This window comes from Malus domestica, chromosome 13 (assembly GCF_042453785.1).
Source record: "Malus domestica chromosome 13, GDT2T_hap1".
Taxonomy (NCBI): domain Eukaryota; kingdom Viridiplantae; phylum Streptophyta; class Magnoliopsida; order Rosales; family Rosaceae; genus Malus; species Malus domestica.
This window is the reverse complement of record NC_091673.1, coordinates 24,071,727-24,090,496: the sequence shown is the minus strand read 5'-3', so window position 1 is coordinate 24,090,496 and position 18,770 is coordinate 24,071,727. Positions and strand designations below refer to the sequence as shown.

General features: G+C 36.0%; 2 protein-coding genes across 3 annotated transcripts; one reads left to right on the top strand and one right to left on the bottom strand.

Moving 5' to 3' along the window:
• Positions 1-1,414: 1,414 nt before the first annotated feature.
• LOC103427649 (protein CHLOROPLAST IMPORT APPARATUS 2-like) lies at positions 1,415-5,859 on the top strand. Of its 2 annotated transcripts, none has more exons than XR_003767977.2 (3): positions 1,415-3,544; positions 4,306-4,456; positions 5,450-5,859. XR_003767977.2 is itself a non-coding variant. In XM_008365719.3 (3 exons), exons 1-3 carry the CDS (start codon positions 2,450-2,452, stop codon positions 5,507-5,509), a joined length of 1,311 nt encoding a protein of 436 aa, XP_008363941.3. In that variant the 5' UTR covers positions 1,415-2,449; the 3' UTR covers positions 5,510-5,859. The 2 variants fall into 2 exon arrangements, 1 of the variants encoding a protein (XP_008363941.3); XM_008365719.3 differs by having other exon boundaries at positions 4,301-4,456.
• A 6,194-nt stretch (positions 5,860-12,053) lies between these two features.
• On the bottom strand, positions 12,054-16,829 carry LOC103427638 (auxin efflux carrier component 2). Its single transcript, XM_008365707.4, has 6 exons — positions 15,438-16,829; positions 14,643-14,931; positions 14,186-14,271; positions 13,912-14,069; positions 12,807-12,883; positions 12,054-12,549 (listed from the first exon to the last, which is right to left on the bottom strand). The coding sequence occupies exons 1-6, from the start codon at positions 16,720-16,722 to the stop codon at positions 12,483-12,485; spliced, it is 1,962 nt and encodes a 653-aa protein (XP_008363929.3). The 5' UTR covers positions 16,723-16,829; the 3' UTR covers positions 12,054-12,482.
• Positions 16,830-18,770: the final 1,941 nt, after the last annotated feature.

The window sequence follows — 18,770 nt, the reverse complement described above, 5'->3', positions numbered from 1 at the left end:
TAAGAAAAGGGGTTTTCCATAAAATCTCAAGTCACTTTTGCAGGTGGTATGGGTGGCATACTAAGAATCATCCAAACAAGACATCCATCCATGATTGTCCCATGGCTAAGATTGGATGAGATTTGAGAATATCTGGATCGCCAATATTTTTCACCACAATATTCTAGTGTTATCTCATTGTTATTTTCATATTTTCTTAAATACATGCCACTTTTATTATTTGTTTACGTGAATAATTCGAGCTTAAAACCAATATCTTGTTTATTTCATGTCACTTGAGTTACGGAGCTGTTTTTACATGAATTTCAAACATCTTACACGTTTTTTTTCTTTTTGTTTTTTGTTATTAGTAAATAAATCAAACAAAAACAATGAACATAATTGAATACAAGTGTGTAGAAGAAAAAAAATGTGTTTATCAGGTCCCTCCTCTTGAGTTATACTTACACAAGCTAAGTAACCATACTTCAATTTTGATCTATGTCTTTATCTTTTTTCTCTATGGGTTACAATCATAATCACAATGAGACATTATAAGCCATTTTAATTTGGAAAAAGAAAAACCATTTCTTTGAAAAAAAACCATCTTTCATTTGTAGTTTTTAATTTTTGGTTAGGATAAAGAGGAAATATAAGAAATTGTTTGTAGTCTAATATTCTAGTGGATAGAGTATTGGGTTTCTACCTATGCGTCCCGGGTTCGAAACTCCATCCTCTCTAAATTATTGTAATAGTTTTGAAATCTCTCATTTCCTTTTATAATAGTACAACTAATATATATGTGTGTGTATATATATATATATATATATATATATATATATATAAGGAAGAAATGAGGATAGAAGAAGGATAGAAGAAGGGTTGTGGGAGAATATGGTAGAAATGTAAATGGAATGGTATATACCATGAAAATAAAAAAACAAGAAATGAAAACAATTTCTAGTACCGTTTCTTTTCTCAAAAGTAATTTTAAAACGGACTTATATTAAGTAGTTAACAGTCATTTTGGTATTTTATGCTATTTGTGGATACCTTTTTTTCTTTGTTTTAATCAGCTTGACAAAATCTTTTTAAGTTGTTCTCAATAATTGGGTTGTTGTTGCTCTATTATTATTTAATCATGTATAGAACTTGTGACAATTGGGAATTTTATTAACCCAAAAATTAGTGTGAATTTAATTGATGTGAAAGGGCAACAAAGAGGTATCCTCCTGTTTACTCAAAAAAATAAAAATGATTTCCTAACATGAAAGAGGGCAAAATGCAAAAAATGCAAGAGCAGAAGGTGAGCAAAATAAAATGATTTCTTTTTTTGATATTTTGTCAGATGATGGATTTCTTAAATTAGATATTAGATTAAAAATTCAACTAGATTCGAACTTACGTTATGATGCAAGAGTAACAACTCTTTTCATTACTATAATAAAATACAACTTTATATATATGTTTTTTTTTTCTGAGATACAAGATAAAATGATTGAAATGGTAAAAAGATATTTTGAAAATTAGAGAAAGAAAAGGCAGAAAAAAAAAGAAAAAAGGTCCCACAGCCAGAACTGCTGAAACTGAGCATTGTCTCTTCCCCTGTCTCATCTCCATCACTCATACATAGGCACTTCCCAGTCTCCCAGTGCCCTCTGCCTCTGGTCTGTAGAGAGAGAGAGAGAGAGAGAGAGACAGAGAATCAGCGTCTCTTCATATGCTTGTGGTATATTTACAGGCTTCCCAACGGTTCTTTACACCCTTTTATTTGGTTCGCCCCGTGACCTATTCTGCAAAAAATCCACCTCCTCTGTCTCTCCCCATCTCTCTCCCTCTCCCTCTCTCCCTCTCTCTCTCTCTCTCTCTCTCTCTCTCTCTCTCCCCTCTTTTGGTGCTGAATTTTCACAGTATATACAGAGTCTTCGATTTTCTTTATTGGGTAACTTTCCTTTCTGGGATATATAAATTCCTTTTTCTGCATCAGCCAATACCCAATTTACTGATTCCCTTCGATACAGTTTCAGTCACCTGGGTTTTCTTTTCTCTCTAGGGTTTTGGGATACTCTGGTTTTTTAAGAGAAAATAGAAGAGTTATTGGGGTTTTTTTTTTAAAAAACCTTTCAACATGTGTCCCATCAAATTTTAATTCCCTTGCTCCAATGTTGCAATTCCAGAAAAAACCCATTTCTCAGTGGTTCTTTCTATTTTAATCACACGAAAGCTGCTTGGCCCTTTCCCACTTTTCATTTCAAACCCAATTCCTTTTCTTTCCTCTACTTTTAGGGTTTAGGGTTTTGTACCTTTTGAGTAAAGATTTTGGCTTTTTAGATTTTAGTCCTCCAAACAACTTGAATTCAACAATTCCATGACTTCATCTCCTCTGTTTTGTGTGTTCTTCAGCTGAAGAATCTGAATTTTTTGTTTCTAAATTCTCTGTCTTTGCCTGTTGTTCCTCGGAATCATCAAAATGTCTTCGTGCCTAAGCGGCGGCGGAAGAACCTATGCCTTCGAGCTTGACATAGTTAAATCGCCGTCCACATCAACCTTCACCTCCACCTCTTCTCCCTCCTCAACTCTCTCGGAATCCAGCAACTCCGGCCTCGCAATCTCGACACGAAAACCTCGTACCCCCCGAAAACGGCCCAACCAAACATACAATGAAGCCGCCGCATTGCTCTCTACAGCGTACCCCAACATCTTCTCCTCCAAAAGTTTCACAAATCCCAGAAAATTCACCAAACCTCACGACTCCTTCTTCGACCAATCCGCGGAGTTACTCCTGCCGTTCAGAGTCATCGAGGCCGAAAACTCCGGGTTTTTGCTCCACCACCAACTCCAGGAAAAATCCAGTTCCCGATTCGAGCCCAAGTCCCTGAATTCGTTCGAGAAGCCGTGCCGGAGTCCGGGGGAATTCGAGTCCCCACCGAATTGCAATTCCGATTCCATGGAGTTGAGTGACGGGTATAATTTCCAAGAGGAAGATTTCGATGCGGAGTCGATTCTCGACGAGGAAATTGAAGAGGGGATTGATAGCATCATGGGAAGTATGAGTGTGAACATGGACTTGGAGGAGGAGTCTAACAATGGCGGAGGTGGGCAAATGAAGAATTCGAATCCAAAACCGAATTCGACTTGGAATTCCTGTTATGGGTACCCAATAGGGCTCGGATTTGGCGGGAAATTCGAGTTCGGGTCGAGAAGAGGAGGAGTGAGGCCGTTGAGGCACGTCGACGAGGGGAACTGGTGGAGTTTTCCCACCGTAGATGTTCTTGAAATCTCGCCCAGATTCAACAAATCTCTGTCATCTTCCGCCCCGGCTCCGGCAGCGGCCACAGCCAAGAAGAAGAAGAAGAAGAAGGTGGAGAAACTGTCGGTCTTGGAATCGAGAATCACAGCGGAATCGCCGAAGGAGGCGAGTCCGATTCCCAAGCCCCCGGCGGAGGAAGAGCCCGGGCTGAAGCTGAAGTTGGACTACGACGACGTTTTGAATGCCTGGCCGGACAAAGCGTCGCCGTTTTCGGAGGAAATGCCGGGATCTGATGCGGCGGGGAATGATGTCGCTGTACGTTTCTCATCTCTTGCCGGGGAATCGAATTCCGGGAAAACTTAAACCTGTTCAAAGTCTGGAGCTTAAAAAAAAATAAAAATAAAAAAATAAAAAAAAATCTGCTCCTCTGTTTTTTATGTCAGTCTAATAAAGTGGGTCCTTTATAAAATGAACTCAGTTTTTTATTAATCCACTTTTGTTTTGGTTACCGTTTTTGACGTTCCTTAAATCTTCACTCTTAAAAATTTAGGTGGTAAAGTTGGTTAAATTATTCTACGCACCCCACGTAATGCTATATTAGTAACTAATCATATTTTTACATCCGTTACATTTCTTAACTTATATAAAAATAGAAACTTAGGAGCTATAATTAGTAACTTATAAAAATTTTAAGCTTTTTTTTTCCTCTGACTTAACAATATTTTAGGCTCGAATGACGGAAAAATCACTTGTAATTTTGCCAAGTCGATTGCTTTGCCGTAAGTGCCAAAGTATTTATTAGTCTAAAACAAAGCATATCTTTAATATTCAATATACGATTAATTACATTTTTTTATTCATAGTATCATTTTGGGGTCGAAATCATAGAATTCATTATCTTCTTCCCTTTGGAGTCATAATATTTATTATTTTATTGAAGGCGGCATTGGTCATTTTCTGGGTCTATAATCTTTTGCGAAAATACAAAATATGTGATAGAATGACAGATGTGTCCTTCTCATTTTGTCTCTAAATGATTATTTTGTTGATAATTGGGTTTGTTTTGGGCAGGCCAGGCTAGCGCAGATTGATTTATTCTCAGACGTCGGAGGATTGAGGGAGGCTAGCGTGTTGCGCTACAAGGAGAAACGCCGTACTCGCCTCTTCTCTAAGAAGATCAGATACCAAGTTAGAAAAGTCAACGCCGATCAACGACCCAGAATGAAGGTACTTCTGTTCTCCTAAAACATTCTTCATCGTTTTTTTTTTTCTACAAAAGATAAGATACACACTAATTTATCTAAAATAGAGTAGACTTGACACTCGAATTGATTAATTTTGTTTCAAATTAAATAAGAAATAAATAAAGGAAATGTTATTAGCGCTTCAAAAATCTCATTCTACATTTCTCACAATTGTATTTTTCTTTCCAAATATAGAAAGTTTGGAGTGTAGAATGAGATTTTTGGAGTACCAATAACAATTCCCATAAATAAAAGATAAATAAAGATGTAATGATGGTTGTGATGATTTGCTTTACAACACATTTCTCATGACTAGTATTTATGTTTCCTTTTTTTGTTTTTCCCTCCCTATCTTTTTCTCTCATTATTAGTTAGTTCAAGTTGTGAGCAATCCATGTCTGCATTTCCATAATACATAGCATCCTATTATACCAGCATGTAATATTACGAGCATTGGATGATCTAAATTGATTTAAATTATTGCTTTTATTGTGGTCCCATGAATCTATATCATCTAATACTCGTAGCATTTCATGCTACATTGCACCGAAATGAAACCCTTGAATGTTGAAGAGAACTTGTGTAAGACATTATTCGTATAATTGATACTATCGATAATCCAAATTCTGATTGTGGATATTTTGATAATATGCATGTTAGTAAAAACTTACTTAGAGAAGTAACTAATGATCTACGTAAACAACATCTTATTAACAAAAAATAGAAATTCGATTGAAAAAAATTTGATCATCTTGATAGAATAAAACGAAGCTTATTTTAATACAAGTGATATATTCTATTTTAGCCTAATTTGAATTGTGGAAAGAAAAATTTGTACTTGTGGAGTTTCCGTTCTAACTAATATCACTACGCTCACGTTTACAACACAAAACCTCATTTTACTTGTACTTGTTCCCCATCATAGAAACTCTTTTTGTTTCAGGGACTGAATATTGGTTTTCTTATTTTGTTTCAGGGTCGATTTGTTAGAAGGCCACATTCTAGCACAAATGCTCAAAGACAAAAGGAAATATGATGATTTTCCATCATGGCCATAGGACACACTTTCTGGCCCCTCTTTCTCTCTTTCCCTTTGTTGTATTAATTAATTAATTAGTCTCCTAATTTGTTAATTAATTTTTATTTTTATGTTTCTCACACAAGCTAAGAAGCCAAAGAGATGAAGACTAGACTAGTTAATTAAGAAGGGGAGCATGGAGAATCCATCAACTTTTTAGTGTCTAGGTTCTCATTTTCCGTACATGTTTATCTCTTTTTTAATTTCTACTCTGGTTCTCAAGTCATGAATACCTTCTGATAGGTAAAAGAGATTTTGTTGTAGGAGGCACAAGTAGCACATAAATGAAGTTATTTTAGTTGAATTTACTTGGGTTGTTCTCTTCTGTATTAGGGTTTCGGTTTTTATATGCGTATTTATATTTTCTTTGAAAAGTTGGATCGCATACCCCTGCATTCCAACTAGATTTACATACAACTCATGATCAATCCTTATAGTTTTACTAACTAGTTGTTACGTTAGTGGTATCTCTCACTTGCGGATCCATTAAGGGGAGGGGGGGGTCAGCCTACCCTTTGAACTCAGGTGAATCTTCATGGATGACATAGATGTTGTCCCTTTAGTGGTTGGAGTTGCTCTTCATACATGTCATCCAACAGCTTGACTCCTTTTCTATTCAAATGAGAAAATCCGAGCACCCGCCATAAGATTGAAAGATCTAAACATTCCTCTTCGCAACAGAAATGGATTCAGAGAGATAGATAGCAAATGAATGGGGTCTCACAAAGTCCTCTAGTTCATTTCGGCCGATTGAGACTTACTTGGATAGCTTAATAAAGAAAAGGAGAACGAAGCCCGGAGTTGATAGTTCAATCCACTCATAGAAAAGTAAGAATTGTTGGAAATTTTGAGTGGAATTTCATTGTCCCACATTGCTCACCACCACAAGATTTTCTCACTTTATAAGGCTTTGTCCTTTATAGAAAGTAATTGGAGTGATGGACTTTGGAGACTAAAATTGGGCTCACCCTTGAGGTTGGGCTTTGGGGTGTAATAATTAATTGATAATTAATTAATAATTAATATATATAATTAATTATCAAAAGATGGGCCTTGGGGCTCTGAAAATTAAATTCTTTAATTAATTATTTTTAATTAATTTCAAATTTAATTAAATTATTTTTTATTTATGAAAAGACTCATCTTTTCAGATGAAGTCTGAGAGCGTATCTGAGAAACAGATGGAGCAACATGCCCTTTACGTTGAACAGTCGCCTCCTAAAAACATGTCTGTTGCAAACAGACATATGCTCACTATAAATACATGCATCTGCATATCATTCAGATCACTGAAAATCATCAATGCTCATATATAATAAATCATAGATTGTTGACTTATTTCCAACAAGAAGGTTTTCTGGAACTTGGCTCCATGATAAGAGGAGTTGCCCTTATTATTATTATTATTATTTTTTAAATATCAACTTGGGCATTATATTCTTGATATGCATTCAAATAGCGAATTTTCTCAAGTGAAAGGAATTGGTAGTTTTGCAAAAAAAAAAAAAAAAAAAAAAAAAAAGGGCTGAGAAGAGGAATAAAGTATATAATCATGTATATTTGCAAATTGCATTGGCTTTGGTTCTAAAGGTGGCTATTGCTTCAGGAGATAGTATTTTCCGTTATGAATATTAAGAAAGTCTATTGCATAACCGAATGAGAGATTAATGATTGAGTGATAGTATGATAGTTTATATTTAGAGCAATGTTTTTTCTTCTATTGATAATGAGGTTATAATGTAGTGTTTTCAGAATATAAAAATGCGTCGCAAACAATTATAACTTGTATTGTTATTTGTTATATAAATTATGAATGATGAAACCATGATTTAATTTTTAAAGTTATTATATGTCTAAAAAATGTTTGTGAACTTTTACATGTGATGCTCAGAATAACTTTTTGTGAATTTGCCACACATCTCTCTTTCAATGTTGAAAAAAGTATAAAGTTTGAAGGTGTTCAAGAGCATATGGGAATAAGTTAGTTGACTTTAGACCATCTCCAACCCTGGGCTAAAAGCCAACTTACCCCCCAAATTACCCCCCAAATTACCCCCCCCAAACACTCTCCAACCCATGCTAAAATTTTAGGCTAAATGCCAAATGCTATTTCTGGGCGAAATACCCCCCCAGCTTTCCCCCCGGGCTAAATGCGAAATGTTTATCGGAATTTAAATTTTTTTAGATTAAAATGTTCATAAAATTAATTTACAATAATCTACATATTTATTTTTTTTTAAAATTGATTTAAGAAAAAAATTTAGGCTAATTTCATTCTTTAATAATTCCTGGCTAAAATTTTAGAGTAGAAGGGTTGGAGCAGAAAAGATGTTTCTGGGCTAAAAGCTAAATTTTCCGGGCTAAAAATTTTGGCTTTTAGCCCAAGGGTTGGAGATGGTCTTAGGGGTAGGATCGTAGGATGGGCTAAATTTCCAGTTTAACCAAATATTGAGGGGGTGGGGGAAATGATGAAATATTCAAAATCTCAAAATGTGCATACCTACTTAGATTTTTTTTATTTTTTTTATTTTTTTTATTTTTTTTAGAGAATGCAACTTAGGTTTGAATTTGAACTTCATTTATATTTTTCTTTTTATTTCTCTCCAATTAATAGCCGACCCCACTTAGTGGGAAAAGATTTTGTTGTTGTTGTATTATTTCTCTCCAATTAGGCCTAAATAACCCTTATAGAGGCCCAAATGCACTAGGAAACTTATTGAGGCCCAATGGACCGTTTACGTGATAAATGCACACTCAAGTTTCAACACTAAGCAATGTGACTTTGCCCGTGTTATTCATGGTTGTAATAATAAAATCCCTGATCGCTCACTCACTGCAGATATGCATTTAGGGTTCAATTCATCTTACCAAAATTCTCAAATTTTCTCTTGTTTGTCTTCGATTGTTTGAATGCTAAATTTCACTGGTTTCGGGTCGACTTTGAATAGACGTTGATTTTGGGAAGTTTTGATTGTGGTTTTGGTGCAACAAGTCAAATCATCTTTCCAATTGTTCAATATTTTCCTAGTTATTTGTTGTCCACGCTCCATCAAGAGAGCAATTTTCATGACACGGGTACAATACGTTGCCATGTGGAGAGCAACACGTAATTGGCAGGATATGCATTGCACCCATTCTATATAAGTTGCTCAACAAGTTGCTATGTGTTACAGTCTTCTCACATGGGACAGATATTTGTTGCACTATCGAAATAATTAGGCTTATGTTGATTACTCATGAAAAAAAGTTGTGATTTTTCAATGAAAATATTTATATTTGGAAACTGAAACCAGAACGCTACTTTCTTATTGGTGTTGGTGCAACATTTTCTAAGGATTCTCATATTTAGCATTCAAACTGTACCCATAAAAACTCGAGATTTGAGTGACTGCTGCTAATTAGTTTATCTTCAGTCATGACCCATACTTAATAACTTGTTCCAACATTCCTTTAAATTTGCAATATATATCTAGGAAATTGTTATTGACACTCAAAATTCATTATTCTACACTCCAAACTGTTTATATTTAGAAAGAAAAATACACTTATGAGGAGTGTAGAATGAGATTTTTGGAGTGCCGATAACACTTCCCTATATATATATATATATGTATATACATATATTTGTAGTTACTACGCATTCAATGTAGGTTGTGTGGTCCGAAGTATTGATTTCTTATTCCGGTTAAATTGCAGACAAAACTAGAAAATTGAACCGCTATTTACTTTGTAAGAAGAATGACCACTGATAGAAGTTGCCAAGGGGATGCAAATGTTGGCAGTTACTTTGAAATAGTCTAGTTGGTGTTGTATCTCTCTTTTAATGTTGAAAACAATCTCAAATTTGAATCCTCTTTATTTATCAAAAGCAATCAAGAGCCGAGATTGAACGAAATATAGTCTAGAACAGCGTTGTTTGGTTTTTAGTAAAAGCACATAGTCTGCTATTGTAAATAAAACTGTCGAAAAACGACTAAACCCTAGTTGTGTAATAAAATGAACTGCACACACTTCTAAATATAATTCAGAAAACCCAGAAATTTGATTTGCTGAAGCCTTGAACCTTGGAAATTGGAGCTCGTTTGAGAAAACAATAATAACTACAACTAGATTGATCTGCACGCACACACACAAACACCCACCCGCAGAGAAACTCAGCCATGCAATCCACATCCGCATCACATGGGCCACAGCTTTTGCTGAAGAAAATTCATGATATCCACAATAAGGTTTACAGGAGCTGTTAACTCTGTTTTGTTTATTGCAGCACACGTATCAGGGAGAAGACAGGGATTTAAAAAGAAAAACACCTTCATGTGCACTAAGCATAATATACTTGAAATTTTAGTCTAATTAACATTATAGAAGACACTCCTTTGCTTCATCACGTGAGGAAGCATTAGATTATATAATGCAAACGATGTCAATAATAACATAGATGAATAACAAATAATAATTATATACTTTTCGTTGTCCAACGTCTTAAAGCTTTCAGATCCATTTTATTGATTAATTTCCCATAGAATCTCATCCTAAATCCCATAGTTATTGTTTATGCTTAAGAAGAGCTGGCAAGATCACCTTTGAAGTGATACCAAGAAACCCAACACATGCATGGTTTTGGATCATGATCTAACCTAATGGTAATTTATATACACATATCCATCTATATATTGCGGTGCAATGGAAACGTTCTCTATTACAAACCTCTCCAATGCATTTAGATGATTGGAACTATCTACAATCTTTACGATGCCATTTTTATGAAAAATTATTTAAACTGTGCGATCTTGCTTATAGATAATTTTGTGAATGGATGGTTCTTAGAAGGCAACGTTAAAGTTAGACAGTTTCGATTCATTAGAATGGAAATTTAAAAAATGTCCTTAACAATACATTGACATGGATCATGGTTATGATGAGGGCTCTCCTACCCCATGACCGATATTCATTTGTATAGGGAAAATTCCCTTTACATTAGGATTGAATGATTGATAGCGTATATGTGGATCTGAACTGGAAGGGGTGAATCTATAAATTAAAAGCCAATACTTGGTGCTAATAAAAAGGTTTTGGAACGCAGTGAATATATATGTATGTATGCTGCATATCTTTTCAATTATTTTAGTATGTCTAATAAGATAATGCAGAATTCAAGACATGGATGTATAATATGACGAAATGCTTTTGTCCTCTGTAATTTTATAAAACCATCAAATTTGTCTTCAAATGCATTATATATGACCTACAATAACAATGTAATGTGAAGCTAAATTTTATTCACTCTGCGAAGCAGCGGCCTCCTTTTAATCTGTACGGTCACATGCTTAACATATAAAACTACACAAAGCAATGCTTTTTAAAAAGGCAATGTTTGGAACTATGCATTGAAGCTAACTAGGCCTTTCTTTTCTACCATTAACGACTAATTTTCAACTCAAATTACATTCACATGCAAAGTAGGGAAACTCAGACTTAATTAGGACGTCTCCATCTTTGCGTCCAATCAAAATATTAAAGATATATTTTTTTTTTTTTTTTTTTTTAACGCAAGACAATTTTTGACACACAGTCATGAAGTAGCATATATAAGAGAAAATTTTCAAATGACTGATATTCAAGCTGGTACTTTACGTGTCATAAAATAAGTAGAAGAACACGAAAAAATACATCATACAAATAAATAATACTAACACTCGGCGCTTGAAAAAATATCTCGTAGCATAACACGATTTATCATCCATCGTGTTAGTTTTGTGTGATGCACATTGTTGAGTAAAGAGGATATTGCTCAAGGATTTTGTTTTCCTTCTGTATATAATGATAGAAACTCCATACTCATGCAGATACCGTTAAACATACAATAGTTATATATATTTTTTCCTTTCTTTAAAGATACAATTTAAACTTGTTTACGAAAAAACTCATATTCATAACAAAGTATTGCAAGCTAGCTCTTTCCTACATGTTATTCTTCTGTTTGCACGCTGAAACTTTGGTTTTAAAGCAAGCACTACAAGGAGAAATTAATTGAGAGGCGACTAAACAAGATTATTAGTGAAGGCGATTTCAAAACCTCAATTCAAACCATAAAAAATGAGATGCAAATTCCTATATCGACTATTATAAAAGACACCTGACATCTTCTTTAGATATCGAAGACGGGTTGCAAATCTAGGACATATTTGAACACAATTTTGTATATGGTTTAGTAAAATTTTACATCCATTGTGCCGAAGAAATTATAATATGTATGAATTTAGGATCCTAAAAGGATTCTCTTTGTAATGTTAACAAATGAAAAGCTCTCTTATCTTTTGCGAGAATAGAAATAATTAAATTTTTGTGCCTAACACAAACTTCTTAATTAAACTATAGAAGTCATTTCCCAACTATATATATTACAGAATAGAGTCAAAAATAACCTCAGCAGTAAGTCAACGGTATATCTCAGAAACTTCAAACAGTGTGCCTTCAATTTACTGATTCAAACCCCAAAAAATAAAAAATAAGAGAACGTAGTTATATATTGGATGATTTTTGTGTCCAAGTTAAGCAAAGAGCTACATTGATATTGGGGTAACAAATATGATAAACACAAAAATTTGCACCCCAAGAATAAAAAGAAAGAAGTAACAATTAATTAACCTTTCTCTGGCTAATTCTAAGCTCTATTCTATTACTTAATTTCTATCTAACCAAAATAATATAATACTACCATGAGGGAGAAAAACTAATTATTGAAGTAAACGGCATATCAAGCTACTCAGTTGTCACATGCCGAGGATGGTGTGTATTTTGTTGAACACTGAATCCAATGGCATGCATATGATTTTCTTTGTTAAAGACATTTTGATCCTCTCCATCCACCTAAGCCTGAGTTGGATGTGCAGTTGTATGTGTTTTTCCTCTGTCCTGATTATCTCAGAAACTAGAGCCCGAGAAGGATATAGTAGAGTATTGTTATGGGCAGGGCAATGAGCATTCCAAAAATAACCCTGCAATAATTGCAACACCATAATATACGAGTCAGAGTCTTTTTTCATGGAAAGTGACTTCCGCACAGCTTTATTATGCTTTTGTAACTCTTATTTATTTTTTATTTTGAGATTATATAAATAAAGAAGAATCAAAGACAACAATGAACATGAATGTGCAGAAAAAAGAAAAATGGGTATTTAGAAATCATGTCGCTTTTTCATCATGTCATTTGTGGTTTTCTTCTTCAAATAAATAAATAAATACATAAACTTACGCGGTACTAAGGATGTCTGCATGGACATTATATTCCTTGGCAAATACAAAAGGAACTATGCCTTGAGGAAGAGCAGCCTGCAGAAAGAAAAATGAAATTAAGCATTTATTTACATACGTAATCTTGTGGCATATATAGTTTGCATATCGAATTACGTTGTGTTAAATTAAGCTTTGTATTATATATGTGTTAGGGTTTGTGAGGCCTTTGTGATTGGATAATGATGCAAATGTTGGATTTTTTGATCGCCGGACCCGCCCCTACTCTAACGACACCGATACTATCCCTAACTTTACCACCTATCCAATCCGTTAGGTGTGGGGTTTTACTACAAAAGTCTCGGTATTAGTTAGAGTAGGATAATTTTATTTAAACCCATTGGGTTACTTTGAATCCACCGATGTGGGACATTTAACACTCTCCCTCACGCGTAACCTCATTTAATGGTTCACACGTGGAGATCTACATAATGATAATGGAAACTCAGAGGTCGGCTCCAATGGAGTCCAAACTTGTTTTAAATATTTTTCAGGAACAGACCGACTCTATGTTAAGAGTCCAAGCTTGTTTGCAAGTCCTTCCTGGTGACAAGCCTTTAGCTTGCACATGCCCGAACCTGGCCTGATACCATATTAGCATACACAGACTGTTATCTTGTATGTAAGCTTCAATCAACAATTAATGGAGCTGGAAATTTAAGAAACTGGAAACTGCGAGAAAGAGATTTCAGAGAGAGAGAGAGAGAGAGAGCTTGAAGATGAAGCAAATGTGCAACTTTATTCATTCACTTACACTCTGTGCACGTGTAACCGTTAGAGGGAATGAGAATATTCCCTCATTACATCATTCAAATCTAACCCTCCATTCATTTACCCTATGAGGTAATGACACATGGCATAAACTATCACTTATCCTAAGATTACATCTTAGCTGCACACTTGGACTGTGATCCAAGGGCTGACATTCAAACTCAGTTTTACACTTAGTTCTTATGCTATTTCAGTATAAACACTTACACACTAACGGTTTCCATATATTTGACAAAAAAATGTTAACATAAGATTTTAGAAATGTGGGAATGGTTGGAAAGGTTGAGTTGGCGAACCTGAACTATTGCAACATGCAACAGAACTCCACGAAGACCGACAGCAATAGAAGTTGCAGCAATCACTGCTGGGCCGGTTAGGAACCTAACAGCCATTGAAAATGTTGCAACAGATTTTCCACAAGCTATGATCTTCGGTTGTAAAGCCATGAACAATCCTGGAATTGTAAGTGATAATTGATAGATCTATCATTAGTTAACAAGAAAGATTCATTTGAAATGCATATGGTACAATAAGGTCAATACAATAAATCAACTGAAGATAAATATATACCGAGACTGAACATAGCCATTCCCAATCCAGCATCAGATAATATTGATATGGATCCACTAACAATTGTTGGCATTTTGATGTTCCACCTGCCAATAATTGGAGAAACTAATTTTAGTGAATCAATTTTCGATAACGTTACTAGGCTAAGGGAAAGGACGTACATGATATTTTCTAACAAATTTTTTTTTTTTTTAAGAAAAGATGACAGGAATGTAAAAAAAATCAAATAATAAGTTTGAAGTGTATAAGACGAGTGCTTATGAAACACTTGAACTACATTATATGTTGCTTTCCAATAAAAGTATTTACTACACTATTTTTTATCACATTTTTCGTAAAGATGAGACCCAATAATTTTCCCCTCTGGATAGAGTTTGTTCATGTGATACGTGTAGCACCATATGGAGAGAGAGAGAGAGAGAGAGAGAGAGAGAGAGAGAGAGAGAGAGAGAGGTACTTGTATGATATGAGAGACCATGCCACGCCAAGAAGGCTGGAGTAAGTGTTGGGGTTTCTAATGAGCTTCCTCCAGACCATGATGAGAATAAGCCTAGTCATAACACTTGCAGGAGGCATTTGGTGCTTCTTTGCTACACCACCTTCAATATCCACTTTCTTCTGGCAACTAGTACTACTGTACGGTGACACACTCGGTGGAAACTTATTCGATCCTTCTTCTATCTCAAGCTCCCTATCTCCACTCATTTTCCTCCCAGGACTCATATTCTCAATTAATTCGTGTATACCTGTACATGCAGTTAAGAATATATTTAAATTAACCAAATTACAATCTAGAATGAACCCGTAAATTGAACAAGAAATTCTAATAGCAGATGCGTTCGTCAAATTTTATTCACTAAATGATGTAGCAATGCTTTATTTTCTCAAATATATGATCTTTCACAAATCTCTACTTTATTTCTAATAACTCTGTCAGTTTTCAATTGAAAACTTGTTTGATAATTGTTTTTAATTTTAAAAAAATCAAACTAAAACTAAAAATAAACACGAAATAGTTATCAAATATCATAACATGTCACGTCTTTTGACAAACAATTCTGTCCAGATTGGGGAAAGAGACCAGATCTATGTCAAGGGAAATCAATGAAGCTCCTTGATTTGCTATAGAAAAATGAATTTTTTGTCCAATTGATAAGGTGTCAATTGACAAAAGCTGCTGATGTAATTTCCAGCAATTTACAAAATGGACAAACATGATTTGGGGTGTGGGATCGTAAAATTATTTGCTCACCTTTCGATGCAGCAGCACCTTCATGTTGATGAAGACCTGCAGCCTTGGAAGGATCGGTCGCCCCGAAGTCAGTAGAAGCAGCTCGATTAACCGCATGTCTAAGATTCCCTTCGGAAACTGGCGATGCACTTGAACTCCAAACAAACATATGAAGCTCCTTATTAGGCGCTGCCCCACCACTACCGCCGCCGCCGCCGCCGCCGCCGCTACCACTATCTTTCTTCTTCGGCCCACCACTCGTAGACCCTGAAAACATGGGGTTCGGAGGCGGGTAGGAAGAGACAGCACCACCATTGAAGATCTCACCACTCATGCTCCTCGCCCCCCTCTTCTTATTACCCATATTACTCATCTTCATTGCCTCTTCGTCGAAATTCGAAGTCCTCGGCGTCACCCCTTTTGACGACTGCACCGAATAAACGTCCCCAAATCCACCTTGAAAACTGTTTGCGTGTCCATGTTTGGGGCTCGGGGCCTTGCTGGCGTTAAACATGGCGTAAAAATCTGTCTGGTTGAAGCTGGATGCCCGCGGGGTCGGCTCTCGGGAGGACTGGACAGAGTAAATCTCCACTCCTGTGAGATTCGAAGCTCGCGGGGTCATTGAAGTCAACGAGTTCAAGCCATGTGACTTAAAGGATGAAACCATCGATGACGCATTCGATCTTTTCACCACCACGTGAAGTTTCCCGTCATCCCCGATTTCCGCGTCGGTTTGGAGTGGTTCTCGACCGTTGAGGGAAACGACGTCAGAGTCAACTCTGAACGACGTGATCGAAGCTGCAGTCTCCGGGAACTGCTCGGAGATGAGCAGTTTGGCGCCGCGGTACTCGAACATGAAGAGCATGAGAGTGTACCAGACAACGCTCTGCAAAACGACAATCTGAACCATCAGAGTCCCGGAGAAGTCGCCGTACATGGCGCGTAAGAGCGGGATGCCCATGACGAGGGTGTTGGGGAGGGTGGAGAGGGAGAAGAGCGTGATCATCCACTCTAGGTTGCCGCGCTTGGAAAAGGCTTGCCAGAGGAAGAGGGCGACAAGGATGACGACTTTTTGGAGGGAGTCGGCGAGGATGAATTGGTAGTCCATGGCATAAGGGTTGTTGGAGGATATGAAGTGGAAGGAGAGCAATGGGACCGCAAAAACTGCGACGAAGCGGTTTATGCCGGAGCATTGGTCGGGCGTGAAGATTTTCCACCACCGGACTGAACCGTAGGCTAAGATCATAGCCACGTATAAGGGGACTATGGCTGCTAGAACATCGTATATGTCCTTGCCAGTAATCATGGTTGTGTTTTTTCAAAAACGAAGATACGGGTTTTGTTGTTCTGGGCTGTTTAATTTCATGAGTATTAGAGTGGGAGAGATGGAGATGAAGAGTAAGATGGTTGTTGGTGCCTCTCTTATAGAAAAAGGTTTTGTTATTGTTTTTTTTTTTTTTTTTTTAAAGTTTGCGAAAAAAACAAGAGCTTGGAGAAATAGGGTTGATGCATGAACAATGTCGACAACAAACCTAGAACAAATTGTTTTTTAATCAAAGACTGTCGAAGATTGTTTAAGTGAGAGAGAGAGAGAGAGAGAGAGAGAGAGAGGGTATCTTCTCGCTGTTGTGAAATGCAGAAAAAACGGTGGCTGTGGCAGGGTTTTCTGTCCTACAAAATAAAAACGAATTTACAAGCAAGTTTATGTACAAATCTGTGCTAGCTAGCTGCTAATTAATATATATTGTTTTGTTTTAACAAATGAAAACAGAAACGAATAGTTTTTTATGAACGAGTTTGTGTGATAGCTATCATGAGAGACAAGCATAGCAAGCGCCACTGTAGACGTTGATGCACATGTTTTGAGCAATTGTCAGTGATCCGCGGTAGCAGCACGCTGTCTGGATATTACTCCTCTGGATTTTACCATCTTTGAAGTTTTCTACGGTTAAAGTAATCATGACCACTCAAATTAGTCCTGTACCTTTGGATGCTCCATATCATCACCTTCAATCAAAACAAAAGGGAAATCGCATACATGAAGAATACAAGATTGCCTTAAGAATGTGAGTTCTTAAGAGCAAGTCCACCCCTCCTTTGGAAGTTGGCCCAAAGCCTAAACAAATAGGCTGGCACCCAAAAACTCATTCCACCCCAAAAAATAGGTCGGCCGAAAGTTCACCCCAGTTTGTAAGCTAGCCCAAAATAAATCGAGAGAGGAATCGGCATATCTAGCGTCATGCTGATGCCAAATTTTTTTTTTGCGTCAGGCGCATGGGCGTGCGTTCCCGACAAGGATACAAACAGCAAGCCCCGCACTGCAAGCGCACTAAAGGGGTGTGGGATATGGCCACGTGGGGCATCTTCGGCCGTTGGATTTCCGACGGCTAGTTTTATGGGCCGTTGAATTTCCAATGGTCAAAATTTTTTGAAATTCAAACACAACGGCTAGTGACGTGGCACAATCTGGACAGTTCGATTTTCAAATCAACGGTCCATATTTTTCGGCCAAAAAACTTTTTTTAAAATATTAAAAAATAGATAAAATGTCATAAATTAATGATTTTTTTATAAACAAAGAAAATGTCAGAAATTAAAAATAAAATGATAAATTTTTATTATTTTTATAATAAAAAATTAATAATTTTTTAATAAAATGGACTAGGCTCGTTGGATTTAGGGGTGGAGATGCACTTGGCCAATTACTATTCATTTGGGTGGATTAAATGGACTTTGGGCCAGCTCATTTTTTAGAAGTGGAGTTGCTCTAATAGTTATTTAACAAGACTAAACCAGGAAGCGACTATCTTGCATATTTGAGTCAAGCTAGTTACTCATCATTATCTTATTAATTAGTTTTTAAAAATGTTACTTTTACCACATTTGTACCACCTCTCTAATAGAAATAAAACTCACATGTGTTGGTGGATCATACTTCTATTAAAAGATGGTATAAATGTAGTGGGAAAAATGTCGTAAGTATAACATTACACATTTAGGAGGTAATCAGATTTTGGGGCCTAAATTGGATTTTGGTTTAGATTATAACTTTATTGCTTTTGTAAATTTATATTAGCACTTGGTACTTAATTGTTATACCTTTTCTTTTAATCGGGTTGAAAGCTCTGAAGTTTTTGACAAGGCCACCTATTGTGCACCCTATCTTTTATGTGTGTGTATATATATATATATTATATATATTTGTTTCATCATCAATAAATACCGTAATTATTTCAAAAATAACATACCAATAAGCACTACGACATAGTGATATTTCTCTTAACTTGTACATAGAATACCTTATGTTTGACTACATCTCCAACACTACGGTCTAGTGATATTCTTTTTTCTCAA

What these genes read in the sequence shown, in the direction of transcription:
- LOC103427649 (XM_008365719.3), top strand. Translation starts at nt 2,450, where the DNA reads ATGTCTTCGTGCCTAAGCGGCGGCGGAAGAACCTATGCCTTCGAGCTT. An exon ending in CGGCGGGGAATGATGTCGCT is followed by an intron (nt 3,545 to 4,300) that starts GTACGTTTCTCA and finishes TGTTTTGGGCAG; the next exon opens with GCCAGGCTAGCGCAGATTGA. An exon ending in ATCAACGACCCAGAATGAAG is followed by an intron (nt 4,457 to 5,449) that starts GTACTTCTGTTC and finishes ATTTTGTTTCAG; the next exon opens with GGTCGATTTGTTAGAAGGCC.
- LOC103427638 (XM_008365707.4), bottom strand. Translation starts at nt 16,722, where the DNA reads ATGATTACTGGCAAGGACATATACGATGTTCTAGCAGCCATAGTCCCC. An exon ending in AGGTGCTGCTGCATCGAAAG is followed by an intron (nt 14,932 to 15,437) that starts GTGAGCAAATAA and finishes CTGCATGTACAG; the next exon opens with GTATACACGAATTAATTGAG. An exon ending in AATGGCTATGTTCAGTCTCG is followed by an intron (nt 14,070 to 14,185) that starts GTATATATTTAT and finishes TTACAATTCCAG; the next exon opens with GATTGTTCATGGCTTTACAA.